Here is a 19,190-nt window from a genome sequence, read left to right on the forward strand (position 1 = left end):
TGCTATTGTGAAGTTTTGTGACAGAAGTAATAAAAAATAGCATTTTGATTTCCCGCCCTACTTGTGCAAACTGTTTTTAGTAGTCCTGACTTATCCTATCAGAAATTCATTTAATAATTAAAAAACCAAGGTACAATGTGTATTACACAACATTCATTTACAGATGGAAGAAAACTTTAAATTTTTCATGTTAGACCGAAGAAAATATTCAAGACTAAGACAAGAATATTAGAAACAGCTACTACACATGGAATAAAACATTTAATGTTGTTTTCTTCTTCACCCATAACTGTAGTAAAAGCGTGTACCTGCTCATGGCAGAGGGGTTAGAACCAGATGATCTTTAACATCCCTTCCAAACCATTTTATGACATTGTGAATACAAAAACAAAAGAAGAACTTTGAGGTGATTTTTTATTATTTCAATTTCATTTATATAATAAAATAAATAGTAAACACCTACTATTTATTTAAAAATCAAACACCATTTGTGTTCCAAAAGATTTTTCGGTTGTAGTCTCCAGAACCTGCGAAAACTTTTTTGAACTTTGTTTATCCTTTCAATTTAGGAAAACAAAGGTACATAAAAATATTACCTATTTTCTGCATGCTAGAAAATTAGCTGGTCAGCACTACAGAGCACGCTTTTAATTTTCTGTGACCTACATAGAAGGAAACTTAACATTTCACTAAAACCAGAAAGTGTTTCTAGCTGCGTCCTTGCCATTCCAGCCAATAACCACCATCAACTTCTCCGCTACCACCAAGCAGGTAGCAGGGCAGACACATCAGAAATCCTAACCAATTTTCTGGTTAAAATGAAGTTGTGGTTTGCCTGCTAAACCATGACATCCTCCAATTATCAACTGTTCCCAGCACAAATCCAAACCACAGCCTCATAGTAGCTACTATGAAGAACAAGAAAGAGAGAAATGAGATAGAGAAATGAGCGTTCCTGTGTGAACCCATCGCGCACTGGTACTCTCCCCTGACAGAAGCAGGTCCCAGCACTTGAGCACCTTTGCCACCAGCCCCCTCGTGCTCAGTGACAACGTGACAGGAATGGCTCCCAGCCTTCACACGAACGCTGCTGTGACTGCAGTGCTCCTCGCCGTTCTCTGAAGCTCCTTCCCGAGCAAGTACAACCTCTAAGCAGTCCAGCTCATCCCACCTCTGAGCTGGCAGTGCCCAGGGCACCTGGATCCCTGCAGATTGCCACGGACAGACTACAGAGCACAGCCCCAAAGTGAGATGCTTCTGAACCTGCTTTTAACTGATAGTTCTTTCAGCTAAACAAAGGCTAAAGGAGTTCTCCCCACATCACAGATCATTCAGCCAAGTTGTTTTAAGGTGGTCCCTTCATGTCCATTCTGTAACTAAATTCACACAGGTAAGTTCCAGCAGCTGTTACCAGCTTTGGCTGTGAGGATATTAAATTAGGGTTGGATTAAACTTAGTTCTGTTTTTCCAGGTTTTCAGAAGTGGCAATGTAGCTAAAGTTGGAAAGTGCATAAGATATATCAAGATAACGCTGTCACTAATGTTTTGTTGCCAGCAGAACTGACTTTGTTATATATCGCAAAGTAAATATATCTCTGTGGGACAGATCTTTCCAGTTTTCAAACCACAAACTTTATCTAGCCTCTAGTCTCAATTCCTATTTGCACACTAGTCACAGAACTGTCTGAATCCCAGGCTTCACGTTAAATTGGTGAGAATACTTCTTAGGAAAACACTTCACTAAAGGGTGAGCAAATTTAATGAAGGCATCACCAAGGAACGCTAAACCATACTGCACATCTATTTTTCCAAGGCGATAGCACTTCTGGTGTGGAAACACAGAATGTTCAAATGATTGAAAATTCAAGCTGCTAAAGCAATTGCCATTTTTATCATAGTCAATGTCCTTATATTCCTGTCAAATTCTAAGGAACCAAGACTTCACCTGTTTTTATATTTACAGATATATTTTCAAAACAGAAAAAAAAAAGATATTCCATATTCCTACAATTACTTTCTCTCAAAAGATATTCTTACAATTACTTTCTCTCGAAAGTATGACCTTATTTTTTTTTCTTCTAGAATGATTTTTAAGAAATTTCTCAGAAAAAAAATACCAATGAGTAATTGTTGTTGTTTTTTTTAAAAAACATTATTTGATCAATATTGACAGCTGTCCTCATTTTCTTCCCCATAAGGCTTTTTTGTTTATATGCCCTCCCTTTCCCTCCACAGCTTACAGCTAATTCTTCTTTTCCTCCATGTCACCTGATAATCTCTGTTCTGCTTTCACTCGGTCTTCTCCCTTTCATCGTCTTATTCCTGTCCTCTCTGACCTACCTTAGAAAAAACCTCCTTTTTAATCTCTTTAGAACATCCAAAACTTGTTCTCCTCCCCAGCTTGTCTTGTTTGCGGTGAGCTTTCAAATTGTACGGTTGAATGTTAACAGCTGCCTTCTGTTGATGGAACTGAATTGCTGCAATGACTCACAATTAATCTAGATATGCACAGGTTTAAACAGCTCACTTAATCTCATGAGCCTTTTGGTAGCCCAGGCAGTGAACTCTGATGTCAAACTGCAACATCTCTGCAGACAGGCAATCAAAATCAGGGAGCCCTGACCCAGACGAATCCTGAAAACTAGGACACTCTAATTGAAGCGAGCTAAATCTACATGCAACTGTCTAAACTACATTTCATTAACATTTTGGGCCTAGGAGTATTTGAAACTGTGTTGAAGTATACTGCTTCATTTCATGTCAGTCCCTAAACCAAAACCATTTGGGCAGCAACTGGCTTTTAAAACCAAGACTCAGAATGGCCCACGGTCGAACACACCAAGTTCAGCTTCAGAGTACCACTGCTGATAAGGAGGGGAAGGGAGAGAATGAATAAGTTAACAAATATATGACAGTTCCCACATATAATTTAAACTAGAATATAACTACAGTAAGGATTGGATCCCTCTACAACATTACTGAGTTGTTCTTCAAGCTATATTGAGTTTGGGAACTAAAAGACAAACAGAAGCTCAATTTTGTTAGTTCTCCAGTTCTCCCCTTCGTTAAGGATTTTGAACATTAGAGAACCATTTAGTTACTGTGAACTGTTACAATCACTGAACAGACTGAAAAAAGGAAAAATCTGCATTACCACAAGTTGGTCATCACATTTGTAAGACGTGTCTTGTAAATTTGTCTTACCCACGTCTTATGTCTTTGCGTTTATGAGAGCAGTTTGCTTCCTCTGGGAGCATTCACTAGGATCGACTGCAAAACAGCTGATCTTCCATCTATAAGATTATTTTTAAGGAATGCAGAAATACATCTACCTGTACTGTGAGTTCACAGAAAGGGAGGAAAAGTTGCCAAAGAATGTATTACAATATAAAAATACAGTAAACCTTGGACATTTGTTACATTACTGTTTAACTGCTATGACTGTAAAACCCCCTTTCAAGATAGAAACGCCTTTGAGAAATCACAAAAATGAAGAGCCTCTAAAATTTTTTATGAAGCACTGTATTTCATTCTACAAAGAAGATTATATAGACAACTAGATGGGGAAAATATTATTAAAAAAACCAAAGCAGAATAAATATTTTAAATCAGATAAACTAATGAGTTTTTACACATTCAAAGATTTTAGGCTTTTAAGAAAAAAATATTTACTCTTCTGAAAATATCAATTTTTATTCTAGATTTAGAAATCAAACATGGAAAGAGCTGTTCAATAGTAGGATACTGTCACAGAAAAAAAAAAAAAAAAAAAAAAAAAAAAAAAAGGAAAAACCCTGTGCAGTACTTACAAGGATTATAATTTTGGATCCTTAAAGTGCATGCTGTGTAATCATACTCCAAAATAAAATATCAACAATCAAATCTGTAGAGCAGGTGATGAATAGTTACTTTGCTGACTCATTCCAGATATATACACAAGTTCCAACGGAGGGACTGCTCAGGACTGAAGAGGGTGGTGTCCAGGACAGGTGTGATGGAGGAGAAGGGAAGGGACCAATGACCCTGTTAGAGGAACCTTTTTGATCAAGCTGCCGCGGAATCACTGACCGCTGTCAGTCACGGGCTGCAATTACCGATCCGGAGTTGTTAGGACTTAGTTCCGAAGCCTTCCAGCAGATGTCCTCGCAAGGCAGGCGTGTCTGGGAGGTTCAAGAAGTCACCATTTAAAACGGATGGGGAGGAAGAGACGCTTAAAATAGGGGTGATACAAATCTATTAACGAATTCAAAGTATTCAGTGCATTCTTAGAAGTCAAATTTAAAAACACAGGGATCACGTTTAGAAAAAAGGAGTGTTGTCTTAAAAACTAAAAGAAAGTCACCTGAACAAGTACACGTTTGAAGCAGCTGTTCCCACCAATGTTTCGTAATTCTTACACTTCACAGGTAAACAAAACAGAAGGTTTAAAAAATGATGGTGAAAAGCACGAGCACAAGGCAAACAACGACTCTAATCCCATCCCCCTCCCTCCCCTTTCACGTTAAAACTGACACTAATTTTATTGTGCAGAGCCTTCTTCACTACTCCCTAGCGGCAGCGGCATACAAATGTTGTCACGAAGCTGGTATTCTTGGAAACATAAAATCGATCTATTTCAGGGAAACTTAAAAAGAACAATTTCCTTAAAATAATCATCCTCATGATGACTTGTACAAATGGAAAGTTTTGATACCAAGTTAAAAAAATTTTGACTTGCCCTCCTAAGTAGTGAGTAATGCATCCACAGCTAACTACCCACAGACAACTATGAGAGTTGAGAATGATTCATCAAGTACTGGTCTACAGACTCAAAGCTGGGATTCTTTACCCAGGTGTACCAGACCAGCATCTCCAGTCCTCACTCCACTGCCTGCTTTAATGCAGATGTTCATGGCTTCATAGCCAAGAAGCTGTGTCAGGGAAAAGCGAAATCAAGAAGATGAGCATCACTGACTTCTTTGAAGAGCAGACACAGAAGTGCTGAAACTCACGGCTTACTGGGAGACCAGCCGACTAGGACATGTCAGTCACTACACTCTGGCTGGTGTAAAGAACTCTAGACTGTCCCAGCTTCTGGAAAATGCTGGGAGAGTGGTTGCCATAGCTGGGACTGACTTGTCTGCCAGAGCTTCTTCATTGGCTCCAATAACTGGGACAGGTTGGTGGACCCATTATGGCACTTACAGACAGAAAGCATTGCTATGTTCTACACACTGAATTAGGTCCAAGCTAACATCATCAATTTTAGAAATGGACTGCCCATGAAATCTTACAGGAGTAGGGATTTTGTCAGTATCTTTTCTGAATCTTCAATAGTATGGGTGAATGATTTTCTGCAGGCTGATTGTTCTCAATTTCAACAACAAAAGTTAAAAGAAAAAAGTTTTTCAGCTTGGAGTCAGGGAATGACCATGGTCATCAATACAGAACTGTTACATTTCTTAACTGGCAAATGCTTTAATGCCATAGAAACGTCAGATAAAGCCCATTCTGCACTAATTTGTACTAGGAAAAGAAGAACCCAGCTTCCACACCCTGAAAAGCAGGTAATACAGTATTAAAGCTATCAGAATTTTTCAGCTTAATTAAGGTTCTCGTCAGCTATCACAAAAAATACCTATAAAATTCTCTTTAATCTTTTACTTGTGCTTTACTTAAACAAGCAAACAAAAAGCACAGAAGAATTCAATAAAATCAAGATTTCCATTTAAAATATCAAAGGACAAACACAAATGATGAACAATAGCTGGGAAACAGCTACAGACAATTAATCATTTAAGATTACTTCACTAAGCTCTGTCCTTGTCTTGAATTTTAAGCCTTTCACCCTTCAGCCACACTGAATTACAGTGCAAGCAGAGATTAATTCTACTGGTGCCAAATAAAGACCTCCTATGAGAACATCTCAAACAAAACCATAAAAAATGGTGAAGCAATCCTAATTGTAACCAGCTATTCCTCCATAGCTCTAGCTTTATCACGTACACATATGCCAGCCAAACCTTTACAAACTGTGTCAACAAGTCGTGATTTCCCCCCCTTTTCCCCATGAAAACTGTGCAAGGATAACTGTACACGTCCACGAAATAGAAGATGTCATTTTATTGGAGGTCCACAGGTAATTGTATCACATCAGGGAGTGGAAGAATCTTGTGGTATGGCACAACACAATACCTCACTTTAACACTTAAACAGAAGGTTAAATGATATGCAACATGATCAAATCAGTAATTTATCATTTTCTAGGCACCACTGATTAATTTAAAATAAAATTTAATAAATTCAAAAAAATATAGTCCATTAATTTGTTTGTTGTACTGTCGTTAAACGAAACAGCACTTTGAAAGTCACAAATAAAAAAGCAGCACTTTCTCTTAATACCAACACCACTGTAACACATACTGTAGCGTGGCATGCAAATCCACATCTGCAGTCTTTTGTTTTGTATTAACAAATGGAATGGTAATTTTCTATCTCAAATATTGGTAGCGTAACATGTAAGTGCAGATCATTCTGGCCACAGGTGTGGTAAGCCGTAACAAGTGTGTATTACAAGAGCATAGAACACAGAGCATGACACTTACACCCAAGAATCTCTCTCTTTTGTACTGTACATGGTGTTTGGTACAGGCTGACTTCCAACTCGCTGTACCCAAGCTTCAGGAAACGACATTAAGGACCTTTTCTGGTTTTATTTAAAAGCAAATTGCAGTCAGCATCAAAGCACAACCGTTAACAACCTGGTCAAAAAAATGCCATAGCTCCATTTGAAAAAAATAACTTGTCCTTTTAGTAGACTCCATTAAGTGATAAAGTTTCCATTACAGGCGTGTTACGAAGCCTTACAGTGGTACTGCAGTGTCATTCCTGTTAAGCACAGATTTGTATAGACACCAGGGAATGGTGCGATGTTCAGAAAAGCTGTTCAAACTGAGCTAAGCTTTACGAGACCACGCACTGAGTCTTCATGCAACGAGTCCTGGCTGGCTAGACTCAGGACATGCATTGTATGGCTGTGTGTAATAGGACTTCCACTTGGCAGCATCCCAGGGGGTGATGGAGCTTCTTCAGGAGTGAGAAACTGATGGCCTTCGTGCTCCTCTTTTAATGGTATGATGTCTGTCAAACCTGAATCTGATGTGAGATTTGGCATAGAAGATGGTGGTGTCGGTTGCCCTAGAGTCAGAGATGCACAAGGACCACTGATAGAAGTCTTTCCTGGTAAAGGGAGCTCTTCACTAGTTATGCTTGGCTCACTCTGTAGGAGGGGGGTGGCAGCAGCCTGCAAAACGAATTTAGTGCTCTGAATGCACTGATCTTGGTCACACTGTAGAATGGAATGGTGTCAAAATCATATGAGGCAAACAAAACAGAGAAAAAAAAAAAAAAGAATATGGATAAAATGGTATGGAAAAGAATGGGATGTAAAGAGAAAAGAAAGAAAGCCATTAGTATCATTCCATGGTTAGCCACCCAAACATCCCATTGCATGCTGCCCAGGAAAAAAAAAGAAAGGCATGCATAACTGCGCCAATGCTTTGGATTATTATCATCAAAGTAAATTATAATATGCACTTAGAGTGTTCATTTAAGGGTTCTTTAAAAAACACTAGGCAATTTTCTTCCTTTAACTGGTCTTCACATGTAGGAATTAACCTGCCACAGAGGTTTTCTAGGACAAGAATTCTTTTGACACGGGTATCTTACATAGTTGGTAATAAAGCTCTGTAAGTAAAAATTTTCCCCTCACAATTTAATACATTATATATAAATTCTAGAAAATGTCCTACACTATACCCCATACTCCAGAGGATGTGTAGAAACCAGGCAGCATTGCAGATGCACCACGATCAGTCTTAATGAATTTTAGGATATTTCTTGATTAAACCTGACAACATGACAATCAAGGTACAAACCACAAGTTTTCTGGCAAGCGCTGTCTCAATAACAAGCCAAATTCAGCATTATATAAATCCAATGAAGCTCAGTGAGTGTTACCAGAGAGGGTTTTTTTGGCTCTACACTGTTCCTAAGAACTGTTTACACAAAACTACCTCTCATTCCTTGAGATGACAACACAGGTATGTATTTCAGTAATGTCCAGCTAGCTAAGTGGGTAGTATACCTATTGCCAAACTAAGTTTCTTTAACTTGAATTGGCATGATTTTTGAGAGCTTCTGAGGAAGAAATATTTAATTCATAGCCTGATCAGTTATAACATTGCAGCTTTTCAAACTCTTGTTAGATTCATTTGCCATAGTACTGTTCTGCTGGGTAAAAAAAACACTACAATCAGTGAATACAACTACAAATGCAATGAAGGACATCTGGAGGCAAGCAAGCAGAAAAAAAGATATATCCAGAGGTAAGACATCTATTCACTGTTGCTATTTCAAGCATTGTTAAAGCAGTGAGTTCTGCTCTATGACTGACTTCTTAGATTTTTATCAAATTACTACATATTACAGATCCATCATCTGTTCAGATATTCCTGATCACAACCACTGTTAGTAACATTACAGCAATTCCCTAAAATGCCCATTTGAGTTTAATAAGCCACTGTGAAACACTCTCTGAAAACTTATGAAAGACTTTTGCCTCCTTTATCGTATGATGAAAACCGTGATTAGTAATGGCTCCTCTGTTATTGTCGGGTTCTCCGATTTCACCACTGAATAGCTTAATGACGGATGCACACACCTAACATGCAGCAAGTGTGCAAGCAGACTACTTGGTCATAATAGATAGGTAGTGTTTAAAACACATCTAAGTGGTTTAGGTCTTCCAGACCAATTACTTTTAACAGGCAGAAGCTCAATCCTTACTCAAGCACGTATTTCCAAGACATCTGCTTTCAGAAAGATAAACGGACTGACCTCCTGTTACATAAATTGAGTTCATATAAATTGCAAGCAATCTCACCCCAACAAAATGATGAACAGCCCCAGCCAAACAACTGAAGTGGTTCCTTATCATTTCAGAGGGATTACTCACCAGGCTTAAAGCCATAACCTTGCTCAAGTACCTTACTAAGAAGAAAACTGTCAGCATCTTTTAAAGTCACGCTTTCAATTAGTAATTCAGTGTTAATAACTCATTCTTGATTAATATCCTGTTATTCACGCCTGCTTATTTAAATTAAAACTTTAACCAACCTTACTATGCACACCTTAAAAACATGTTAACTGAATTTTCAAACTTCAAAAAGACTAACAAAACCTATTTTCTCTGAAAGGCAGCAGCCAAAGAACAAGCTAAATAACAAAGGAATGCTTATAACCACTGGGGTGCACTGGAAACAAATTATGTTAGCAGCTGACTTATTGCTTTAGTGATCCTTCAGCTCTGATCTTCAAAAGGAAATCATTAACATGTTCCAGGCAATACAAGCTCACAGCTTTGTATTAGCTGAAGGTAATTTACTTGAACTCACTGTACAGTCTGAATTGTCTACTGCATTTCATTTAAATCAATATCGAAAAGATAAAGTAGCCACATGAAGGTCCATTAAATAGTGTTATAAACTCGAGGTGCTGCATATCTCTTCATTTTCCATGCATTTGTCACTCCCCTAATGCCTCTCCTTCCATTTAGATAAATTTCAGGTTTTCCTCTTCTTGTCTGTTCAACAGTGATCAGCATGAAATCCTTAGGAAAATAAAGGCTGTAAAGAGCTTTTCAAAGGGAATTATTGCAAGCTCTAAGCCAGGAAAAGTATGTGTGTTCTCTAAGGCTCTCAAAAACATCTGATAAAACCAACACATAATATACAGGTAGACTATTCTTGAGTCTAAACAGCCAACACAAATCTAAATCAAGGAAATCAGATTTGGTATAGGCTTGGAGTGGTGGTTTTTCTTCGATTTCCTTATTTCACTCTTGACTGAATGAAATTTAGGGCAGGAAGTTTTAGCTGCTATTAATCACATGAATTATCCAACACCAGAATTTCAAATTTAAAAAAAAAAAAAAAAAAAAAGCCTATGATTGTAAGAAAAAGTAAGCTAAGCATTGAAATCTAAATAACTACAAATCTACTGCAAAAATTATTCCACCAGCATCTTATTTCAGATATGCTGACTTTATTTTTCACTTATAATTTCCACCGTTTGAGAGAAACAGCAGATTCTGAAGGTAGGACACGTTAACTAAGTTCCACAAGTATGGAAGTTCAACTAAACATATGCACAGAAATTTTTAGATATCTATTTATTTCCACATAAAAAGGCACAAATTAAAGCAAATAGGACAAAACCTAGAATTCTGTGTTTATTTCACAAATGATAAATACAAACAACTAAGGAAAAAGTTTTGGTTTTTTTTTCCAAAGAAAATCTGTTTTTTCTAAGCTACAAAGAAAATACATGATAGTGATGCACATGACATATTTTTCACATTTCTAAATGTGACTGTTTCAAAATAATCAGTAATATTTACTTTAAATATTAAATAAGCTTAGTTTAAAATTTCTTAAACACTAGTAACATTGAAGAATCGTTACAGTTCTCAGAAGATGGAGAAAAGCAGGTTGAATAGTCTCACAATCTCTGAATAAAGTACAAACAACACAGAATTCAGGGGAGGCTTACAGTGGCATGAAGTTACAGGAAGGATGCTGAAATACCATATTCTGAGTACAACAAACGGGTAAAGAGTGGAGGGATAGAGTTGTGTACCTGTTCCCAGGAGGTGCAGGATTTCACAACCAAAATCAATGTATTGTGGATATTGTGCAACACCTGAGCCACAAAGCCCACCAAGTCAATGGTTCCACTATCAAGTGGTGCAGGGCATGAGGAGTAGATCTATGAAGGGAAACACTTCTGAAACCGAGTGGGAAACTACACTTGGCCCAGACACTTTACTCCAGATTGGAGACTCTTTGTTCTTATGGACTGAAAGTCTGAGAAGGCTTAGAGCAACTTGGGTGCATTCCAGGGGCATATCTTCAAAAATAAATCTAGTTCATGTGCTCTGAAACTGCTCTGATATGTGACTAAAATGCAGTAAACACACACCATCAAAAGAACTGCTCCTAAAACATATCTCAACCCAAAGCAAAATGCTGAAATTCATTTACTTGCATGTGCCCGTAACCCATTTTAACTGTGAAGTAAAATGCATTAACAAACATCCTCTATCAACCTTGACTATGGTGATGTTGACTTGGTAAGAGCTCTGAGTTCTGTTTTGGGCATCTGGGAAGTACATCAGCAAATATACAAGCAAACACACTCGCAAAACTGCCAGCAGTGTGGGGCTGCAGCCCTTGCCAATTCTGTTACTGTCGTGATAGAAATACTTACTCCTAATAATGAAAATATGAGAAGCAAAAGAAAAAGTACGCTGGGATGATCAGAGCTAATGTTCCCTGAGTCAGCTGGATCTATTTCCAGATCAGTAACAGAAATACTTAAGTGAACATGTGGGAGAGGACTTTCCTGCACTATTCACTGGAAATAAGTGTTGTGCATGCACTAGAGTTCCTACAATTTTCAGTAGTACGTATATGTAAGAAAACACTTTCAACAATTTGCATCCAGGAAAGGAAATGGAGAATTAGAAACAAGGGAATTTGGTACACATGGCACTACCTGTACACTGAAGGAAGAGATGCCCAGGAATGCAGGAATATAAGGAAATTTCTTAAATACAAGGAAATAAACCTGTCCTGACAGAGTCAAACAGAAGCAAAGTTTATCCCTTTATAAGGCATTAGAGAATTCCTAGAGACATTGCAGTAAATATAAACCAAACAAAATTCTCGAAAAAACTTCATGGAGTGAGACAGATTCTGTGTTTCCTCCTAATGGATAACTAAAGAATAAAATACCCTATATCGAACCTCAAGAATCAACTCCAACTTTTAGGATAAAATTAAGTACTACCGTGGTCCAGACCCAAGTAGTGGTAACCGATGGGTTTATGGGCAAATAAGAACTTTTTTCAGAACACAAAGAAAATAAACTTTAAAATGAAAGATAAAAAATAAATTACTGAGAAAATTATTTCATAACGGATGAGATACTGTGCTTCACACAAAAAAATTCTTAAGAATAAGGAAAGTGCTTGGGTAGTTAAACTAGTGATGAGCTCATAAAAATAATCAGCTATAAAATGCAATAGGGAAATAATTTGGAAATTACCAGACCTACAGGTAATCTCCAAGTGACCATGGCTTTTCATGTGGATAAGGATATTGAGAAGTTGGTTAACGAATTTACCAGACTAATTTCAAATTACACTGGAAAAGAAATTAAAACCACTAGGAATGCACCAGGAAAATAATTGTATGCCCTTCCAGCTTTTATGGAAGTAAATATAGATTCAGCTTTTAGTAAAACAAGGTAGATACTATGGAGAGAACATGAGAAAAACCTCTTTTATAAAGATCTAGAAAAAACCCCAAATCACAGTATGGGTCTATCAAGCACTGATATAGCTATGACTGACTTTCTCAGATTGGGACAAACTGGGTCACTACCATGAGCAGGATAGATCCTGTATGAAATATTCAAAGTCTCAGAGGCAAAATTACCCCAAAAGCTTTTAAATACAGAAAGAATGTCCCACAAATGGTACCCTGAATAAGAGATAAGGTACTGCGCTGAAAACCAGTGTCTGGCAACTTTACACTTATTTTGAACTAAACTACAAAAATGAGGCTATGCTAAAAGACTCATTAAAATAAATGAAAACAGAGTATTACACTAAGCAACCCACAGAGATTTAATGAGGGACAAGAGACTTATTGGGTGAAGCACAAGAATTCTATTCAGAAAGCCACAAGTCACTGACTCCTATGAGGAGCTGCTGAGAGAGCTGGAGTTGTTTAGATGAGGCTCAGAGGAGACCTCATTGCTCTCTACAGCTCCCTGAAAGGAGGTTTTAGCCAGGTGAGGATTGGTCTCTTCTCCCAGGCAACTAGTGACAGGACAAGAGGGCATTGTCTTAAGCTGTGCCAGGGGAGGTTTAGGTTGGACGTTCAGAAGAAATTCTTCACAGATGGGATGATTGGGCATTGGAATGGGCTGCCCAGGGAGGCTGGCGGAGTCAGCAACCCTGGAGGTGTTTAAGGAAAGGATGTAGCACTTAGTGCCATGGTCTAGTTGACAAAGTGGTGTTTGGTCATAGGCTGGACTCGTTTCAAAGGTCTTTTTCAACCTAGCTGATTCTGTAAGAGATTTGAGGGAAGAAAGGTAAATGAAAGAGGGAAAGAATAAGTGAAGACAAGTGTGAGAGAATATGCTCATTTAAATCTTTATTTTATATCAGTGGTGAGAAGAGAGATTTTAGCACACTGGATTAAGCAGGGTAACATCTAGACATGAAGACCTGATGTAATACATTCTGCAATAAAATTGAGAGACACCACAAAGGTGTACTGAAACACACTTCAGACTTCTAGTAATTTATTTCTTGTAATCAAAAGCATCAAGCTTGCTAAAATAGTATAAACATCTCTGATTATGTATAAACGGCCAAACTTCTGCCATTTGAAAAGTACTATGGTCTACAGCTATGATCTACACATGCCCCTTTAAGTCAAGGGATTTCACTTTGTCTGTCTTTATCTAAAATTCTAATAATACGGGCTCCAGTACTACACATATCCCCTTCAACAGGGAAGGGAAAATAGTGCTACAGAGACAAGTAAACTAAGCCGGTCTTTAACAGTTTACAACAAAACTCAAGGGAGAAATTTTAATGCTGATAGCCAGCAGTCCATAGAAACCAACAGGTCTTGGATACAGACCAAGAGGAAAGATGCCCCAAGAAAAATGTCATTACAGCCTTCAAAAATCTTCCTTCAAACCAAACAAGACATATTACATTTTTCAAGCTTTTTCTAAGTGGTCATTTTCAGGCACGAAATCTGCACATTTCCTAGTTGACTCTGATAACTGTTAAAGAACCCAGGCTTTTTTCCCAGCTCATATGGTGTGGTGTTCTAGGATATAAGAAGAAATGTTTGAAGAGTTTGTGTAATTAGAGGTATTACACTCTAAAATTGTAACAGCTATCTGTTTGACTTAAAGTAATACCATAACAGATTTCTCCATTTCTAGAGACAAACTTAGTCAGTTTTCTACCAAACTGGCAAAGATTTTCTCATTAATATCTAGGAATAAGGATAGTGTCTAAATTCTTGCAATGATAAGACAATTAAATTCCATGAACACATTGTGGGTTTATGATCCTCACAAATAAGATGTCTTGACAGTGTCAGAAAGCTTGTATAATCTCTGAAATACCTCAGCCCATTTCTAAAGTTTGCTTTCCCTTTTTTTTTTTTTTTTTTAACTTCCTTATTTCTCTTCAGAGTTATATTTTGAGTAAAATTCACATAGAGCATTACCTTGTTCTGCTCAACTGCACCTCAGAAGATTCGGACTTAAGACCGTGTCTAATACATTTTCTCATTAAGGAGACTAACAAGTCTATTTAATCTTCAAAACATTAAGTAAAACCAGCTTAGGAACTACAGCAAAATTTTTATATGAGTTTATCAGTGACACTAAAACTAATCTGTCTGGGAAGAGCGCATCTTTTCTTCTTCTGTTCAAAAGAAAGGCTGAACTATGTCAGAAGGCCTTGTGGCTTCTTCTTTTTTGGCAGAGGGAGGGTATCCATAACTCATGACTTCTTTGACAAAGTATTAGAACCCACATACTATGACGATATGTGGACAACAATTCAGAAATAGGCACATATGCAAGGTGGTTGCCTTCAGAAAAAGATCTCTTTCCAGTTATTCTCTTCTTCTTGGCACTGGAAATCCTATCTTCCATTATGATAGCCAATGCAACCAGCAAAAAACCCGAATACTATTGGCACAGTTTCAAAGACGTTTAAAAAAACTTTTGTTGTAGCAATCCAGTTGCCATTTTTTGTTCAGGTTCAGTGTCCTCCTGCTCTTTCTTCAAAATATTTCTCCCCTAGAAACTCCTCTTTGTTCCTCTTTGTTTTTTAAAATACATTAGTCTATGCAAAACTGCAGTGTACAAGCAAAGAAGGAAATAGAGTATGAAGAAAGTGCCACACATAATAACAATTAGCTGGAAAATGATGAACCAGAGTAAGTCCATGATACTTGAATTTTCCAGTTCAAAACAAAGTAGGTGTCAACAGCAAAAGTCAAAATGCCAGTATATTCAACAAATCAACAGTGTAGAAAAGACTTTTTTTTCAGAATCCATGAGCAATAACTATTACACTGTGTGAAACGTACATTAAAAAGAGCCTTGGATTTTGTTTTTTTTTCCTTTACTGTTATTAAACAACTCATTCCACCCAGTGTGTCAGCTGTATCCAGTTAGTTATTACTTGATTAGTTCACATGAAAGTGGAGAAGAAAAACATTCACAGGAATCTTGATGAACAACACTATGGGATGATTCCTACCATGTTGCTCTGAGACTGTGTGGCCCCATACATGGTAATGCCATTTGATGGTCCTGCTAATTGCGGTGTATCTGGCTGTATAAATCCTCTTCTGTCAATTAAGCTACAGAATAATCACAATAAAGGAAAAGTATTAGAGACATTGCTGATCAATATCCATCTCCTCTCAATAAAAAGAAAGAAAAACTATCATACAACAGACATCACTACCTTACCAATACCTTCTAATGTCCTCTTTTAGTCAAATGAAGTACTAGACTTCATTTTCTACTCATCAGCAAGGTACTTGTTCTTTGTGATACTGCCTGTCATATAATCACATGTATTGCAACATTTTTTGATTTTTATCACAGACAATAAACTTAGAAGCTCACCAGCAGATACCACAAAACCAAAGAATTTTAAACCACAGGTGAAAAAACAAATGCCAAAACTCACTTAGGGTACCTTGATTCAGTATCTCTTCTAAATGTTGTTTTGTTTTTATTTTACCAGCTTCCACATCTAAATTGAAACTACTTAATCACAAAATTTAGCAAGAATGAAGAAAAGTTCATCTTCCTTTCTGACAGTCAACTTAATTTACCAGGTGTTTCATGACAGGGACTTAACACTGCTTATAGTGTTCCACTGCTTACCAAAGTGATGCACTCATAAAATTTCTTATTTCTAAGAAAATGCTCTATGGAGAAATTAGTAAATGTAAGTAAAAAAATCTGTGTAAGGTTATAAACAAATTACATAGAATGAAATAATGCAAACTAGCTAAAGATTAAAGACGCTTAAAGAAGTTATATAATTTGTTGCTTCAGAATACTGGTTAGACCTTTGCTGAGAGCCAAGGATCAAATTAAGATTTGAAAGTAACTGTTGAGGACAAGTAAAATACATTCTAAATTTGCTAGCATAGGTTTAAAAATTATAAATGATCTTTAACAGAAGAGAGAAAAGCTCTGTTTATTTACAGATCCTCTCTTCATCTGCATTCCATTCTCAAAGGCACTTGAACATTTTGAATTTTGAGCTGGTAAGCCACTGTTCCAGAATGTAAGGAAAAAACTTAATATTTAGTGACTTGGGACACAGCTGAGACTAAAAGTGAAAGAAGCAAGCTTATAATTTACATGTAACAGTCAGTAAATTTTTCCCCGTGGTCACAAAATACCTCCCTGAAGAACCTCTACATATACATGTCAATGTCTAAATAAGTAATGTTGGTACACGGAATTTAGGAAAAAAATGCACAAACTCTACTAAAACACAGGAGCCAGTGCCAGTCTGGTCCAATTGTGTGTTGCTACTTTTACCAGTCTAATATACTATTTCATAACTGAGCAACATAAATTAGCTTTAATAAAGATTTCCATTTGGAGTCAAAAGATTTTGAAGCATGACACTGAGCTTTTATGTCCCATACTTTTATCAGAAGCAAAATGGCAGAATTAAAAGGTTGGCTTCAGGCAACATCCATACAGACAGGAAGCAGAGACCAAGGGTAACCCTGTACGTTGAAATCTCTATTCTGTTGTTTCCTCTTCAGGAAAAGATGTCAGTCTTCCCTGCTGAACTTTGACTGCTCGTAGAAGAATCAAGAATCACGTCTGACATTCCTGACAGCAAAGCCAGAAGTCTCACTCCAGTTAAACACCTGAGCCACTGGACCATAAGGTCATTTACTTTCTTTCTTCTTTAATTTTTATCTTCAGATTCCTAACTTCACAATTCCAGGCAAAGCAAAACATACCAACCAAAGAGTAGGCCACAAAATGATCTACAACCTTTTCTGCCCCTCTCTACACTGAAATTGGGCCTCTACTGTGTATGTAGTACATGAACTGCCTAATGACCGAGCACTGGAATAAGAAAAGAATTAGGTTTTTCTGGCTTCCAGTTTTATTTCTCTAGTCTCATCTCTGCACTACATTTTCTTCAAGCTGAAAAAAACATCTCCAAACTCAAATATATAAATATTTCAGATTTCCAAAGGTGAAAATGTATTCAGCAAAGCATAATCCATTACGTGTTCTTTGGAATTGCTTTGGTGTAAGATGACCAAAATCAGTTTAATGTATACATGTTAACAGTATTAAAAAAAAAAAAAATACTGTCCATTTAAATACATTTCAGAGTTAAAAGACAAAAATCAACAATTATCAAGCTAGTTGTAGATTTAAGGTTCCTCAACTCTTCTCAACTGATGTCACATTTGCTAGGTATGTAGAAGTTTCCTATTCAGGTTGACCTTCATGCAACAGCTAACTACTAGAAATCTTTTCTTGCTATAAGCTATATGCTGCAGTGGTGAAAGTTCAAACAACAAGCAAGCTTATTTCCATTGCAGATGCAATTTTAAAGGATCTGATCACTAACTTAGTTTAAACAAAATTTACCAACTTATCTCTTTACCACTGAAGAAAAAGCTTCTAAAGGACACTAATCCAAAACTTTCATTTTGTTGAATAAACTCAAATAATCAAAAAGAATAATTTTTTCATTAATAATCACATGGCTTCATTTATGCTAACAATACTTTTGATACTCTTACCTTGGAGAGAGGGGCCCACAGAGAGCAGCGCAGCAATTAGTAAAGATGTTGCCATAACTGTAGGGATTATAGTTTTCTTTACCTCTTTTATTTGACCATGATCCTTTAATCTGAAGAGATATGAACAATATGCAACACATGTAATACAACAGAGAAAATGGCTGTGAGAAATTAAGGCTGCAACATGCTACTTGAAGAAGAGACCACAGAAAATCCCTAATGACACTTCTGGAACAATTTAAGAGTTTTGGGTTGTTATGAAGGCTGGATGCTACGAGCACTCGCTTTACCTCCATAGATGTAGACAACCCACAATCTCAAGAGATCAATCTACTCAAAGCAGGAATTTCAGCATCTAAGCATAATGGTCCAAGTTCAATTTTACAAATATTATAGTATGTTTTACAGAAGAGGCTCAATTGCAAAATATGATTAAAGCCAGCAACAGAGCACTTATTTTCCATACTCTTGGGTAAGTTTTCAAGCTGCGCAATATCACACAACATTACCTTCCCTAAAGTTCACAAATGGTTCTAAAATATTGTAAAGCAAATGCAACTATTGCTACCTTTTACTGCATATTACATTTTTCCCTCAGCTAGTTTGCTTTTCTATTTGTGAGATACTTGAGAGCCTGAGTAAAGTGTCTTGCTGTATTCAACTGGGAATTTATATTTTAAATTAAATTACCGAACATTTTGCTTGATACTCAGACATGTTCCACCGCTGCAGTTCACTGCTATCTATTTTTCAACAATTCAGAAGAGAGGTTTACTTGTGGGAAGTGGGTGGAAGCGCACTAAGTCCATCTAGAGACACAATCTTGGTGTAAACCTAATAACCGAGGAATAACCAAGTATCTCATCTGTCTTATTAACAAGGTAGATTTCTTCCAAGTCAGACTACTTGCTCTGATGCTTGATGCTGAGGCACAATTCATTTTGACCCTGCTTGGGAAGTGTTTTTCTGGTTGATTGATATTTACTGTAAAATTTATCATTTTAACTGTGACCTTAAACAATAACAATAATATTCGACAATACTAAAGACACTACTTTTATATCTACCAGATACCTATGAAAAAGGTACAAAAACAAAATTACAAAACAATAACTTAAAGCTTCCAGTGCCTTGTTAGATAATCTATTAAATTTCCAAAAGCTTTCTATACCTTTAGCTCCCTAGCTAATTTCATCTTCTCCTTTCATTCATTGTACATTTCTCCTTTTAGTTATGGAA

The 19,190-nt window shown here is 36.9% G+C and overlaps 1 protein-coding gene across 9 annotated transcripts in view; it reads right to left on the minus strand.

Moving 5' to 3' along the window:
* Nucleotides 1-6,066: 6,066 nt before the first annotated feature.
* ZDHHC14 (zinc finger DHHC-type palmitoyltransferase 14) overlaps nt 6,067-19,190 on the minus strand; it is a 95,556-nt gene continuing 82,432 nt past the window's right edge. For 7 of the 9 annotated variants that reach the window (XM_040059403.2, XM_040059402.2, XM_040059410.2 and 4 more), the window contains 3 exons: nt 17,952-18,061; nt 15,407-15,509; nt 6,067-7,327 (listed from right to left, as the gene is read on the minus strand). In XM_040059403.2, coding sequence (XP_039915337.1) covers nt 6,926-7,327; nt 15,407-15,509; nt 17,952-18,061 — 615 coding nt within the window. In that variant the 3' untranslated portion in view covers nt 6,067-6,925. The remainder of the gene's footprint in view (nt 7,328-15,406; nt 15,510-17,951; nt 18,062-19,190) is intronic. The other 2 variants (XM_040059407.2, XM_040059408.2) reach the window with 1 other exon arrangement.

This window comes from Hirundo rustica, chromosome 3 (genome assembly GCF_015227805.2).
Source record: "Hirundo rustica isolate bHirRus1 chromosome 3, bHirRus1.pri.v3, whole genome shotgun sequence".
NCBI lineage: Eukaryota > Metazoa > Chordata > Aves > Passeriformes > Hirundinidae > Hirundo > Hirundo rustica.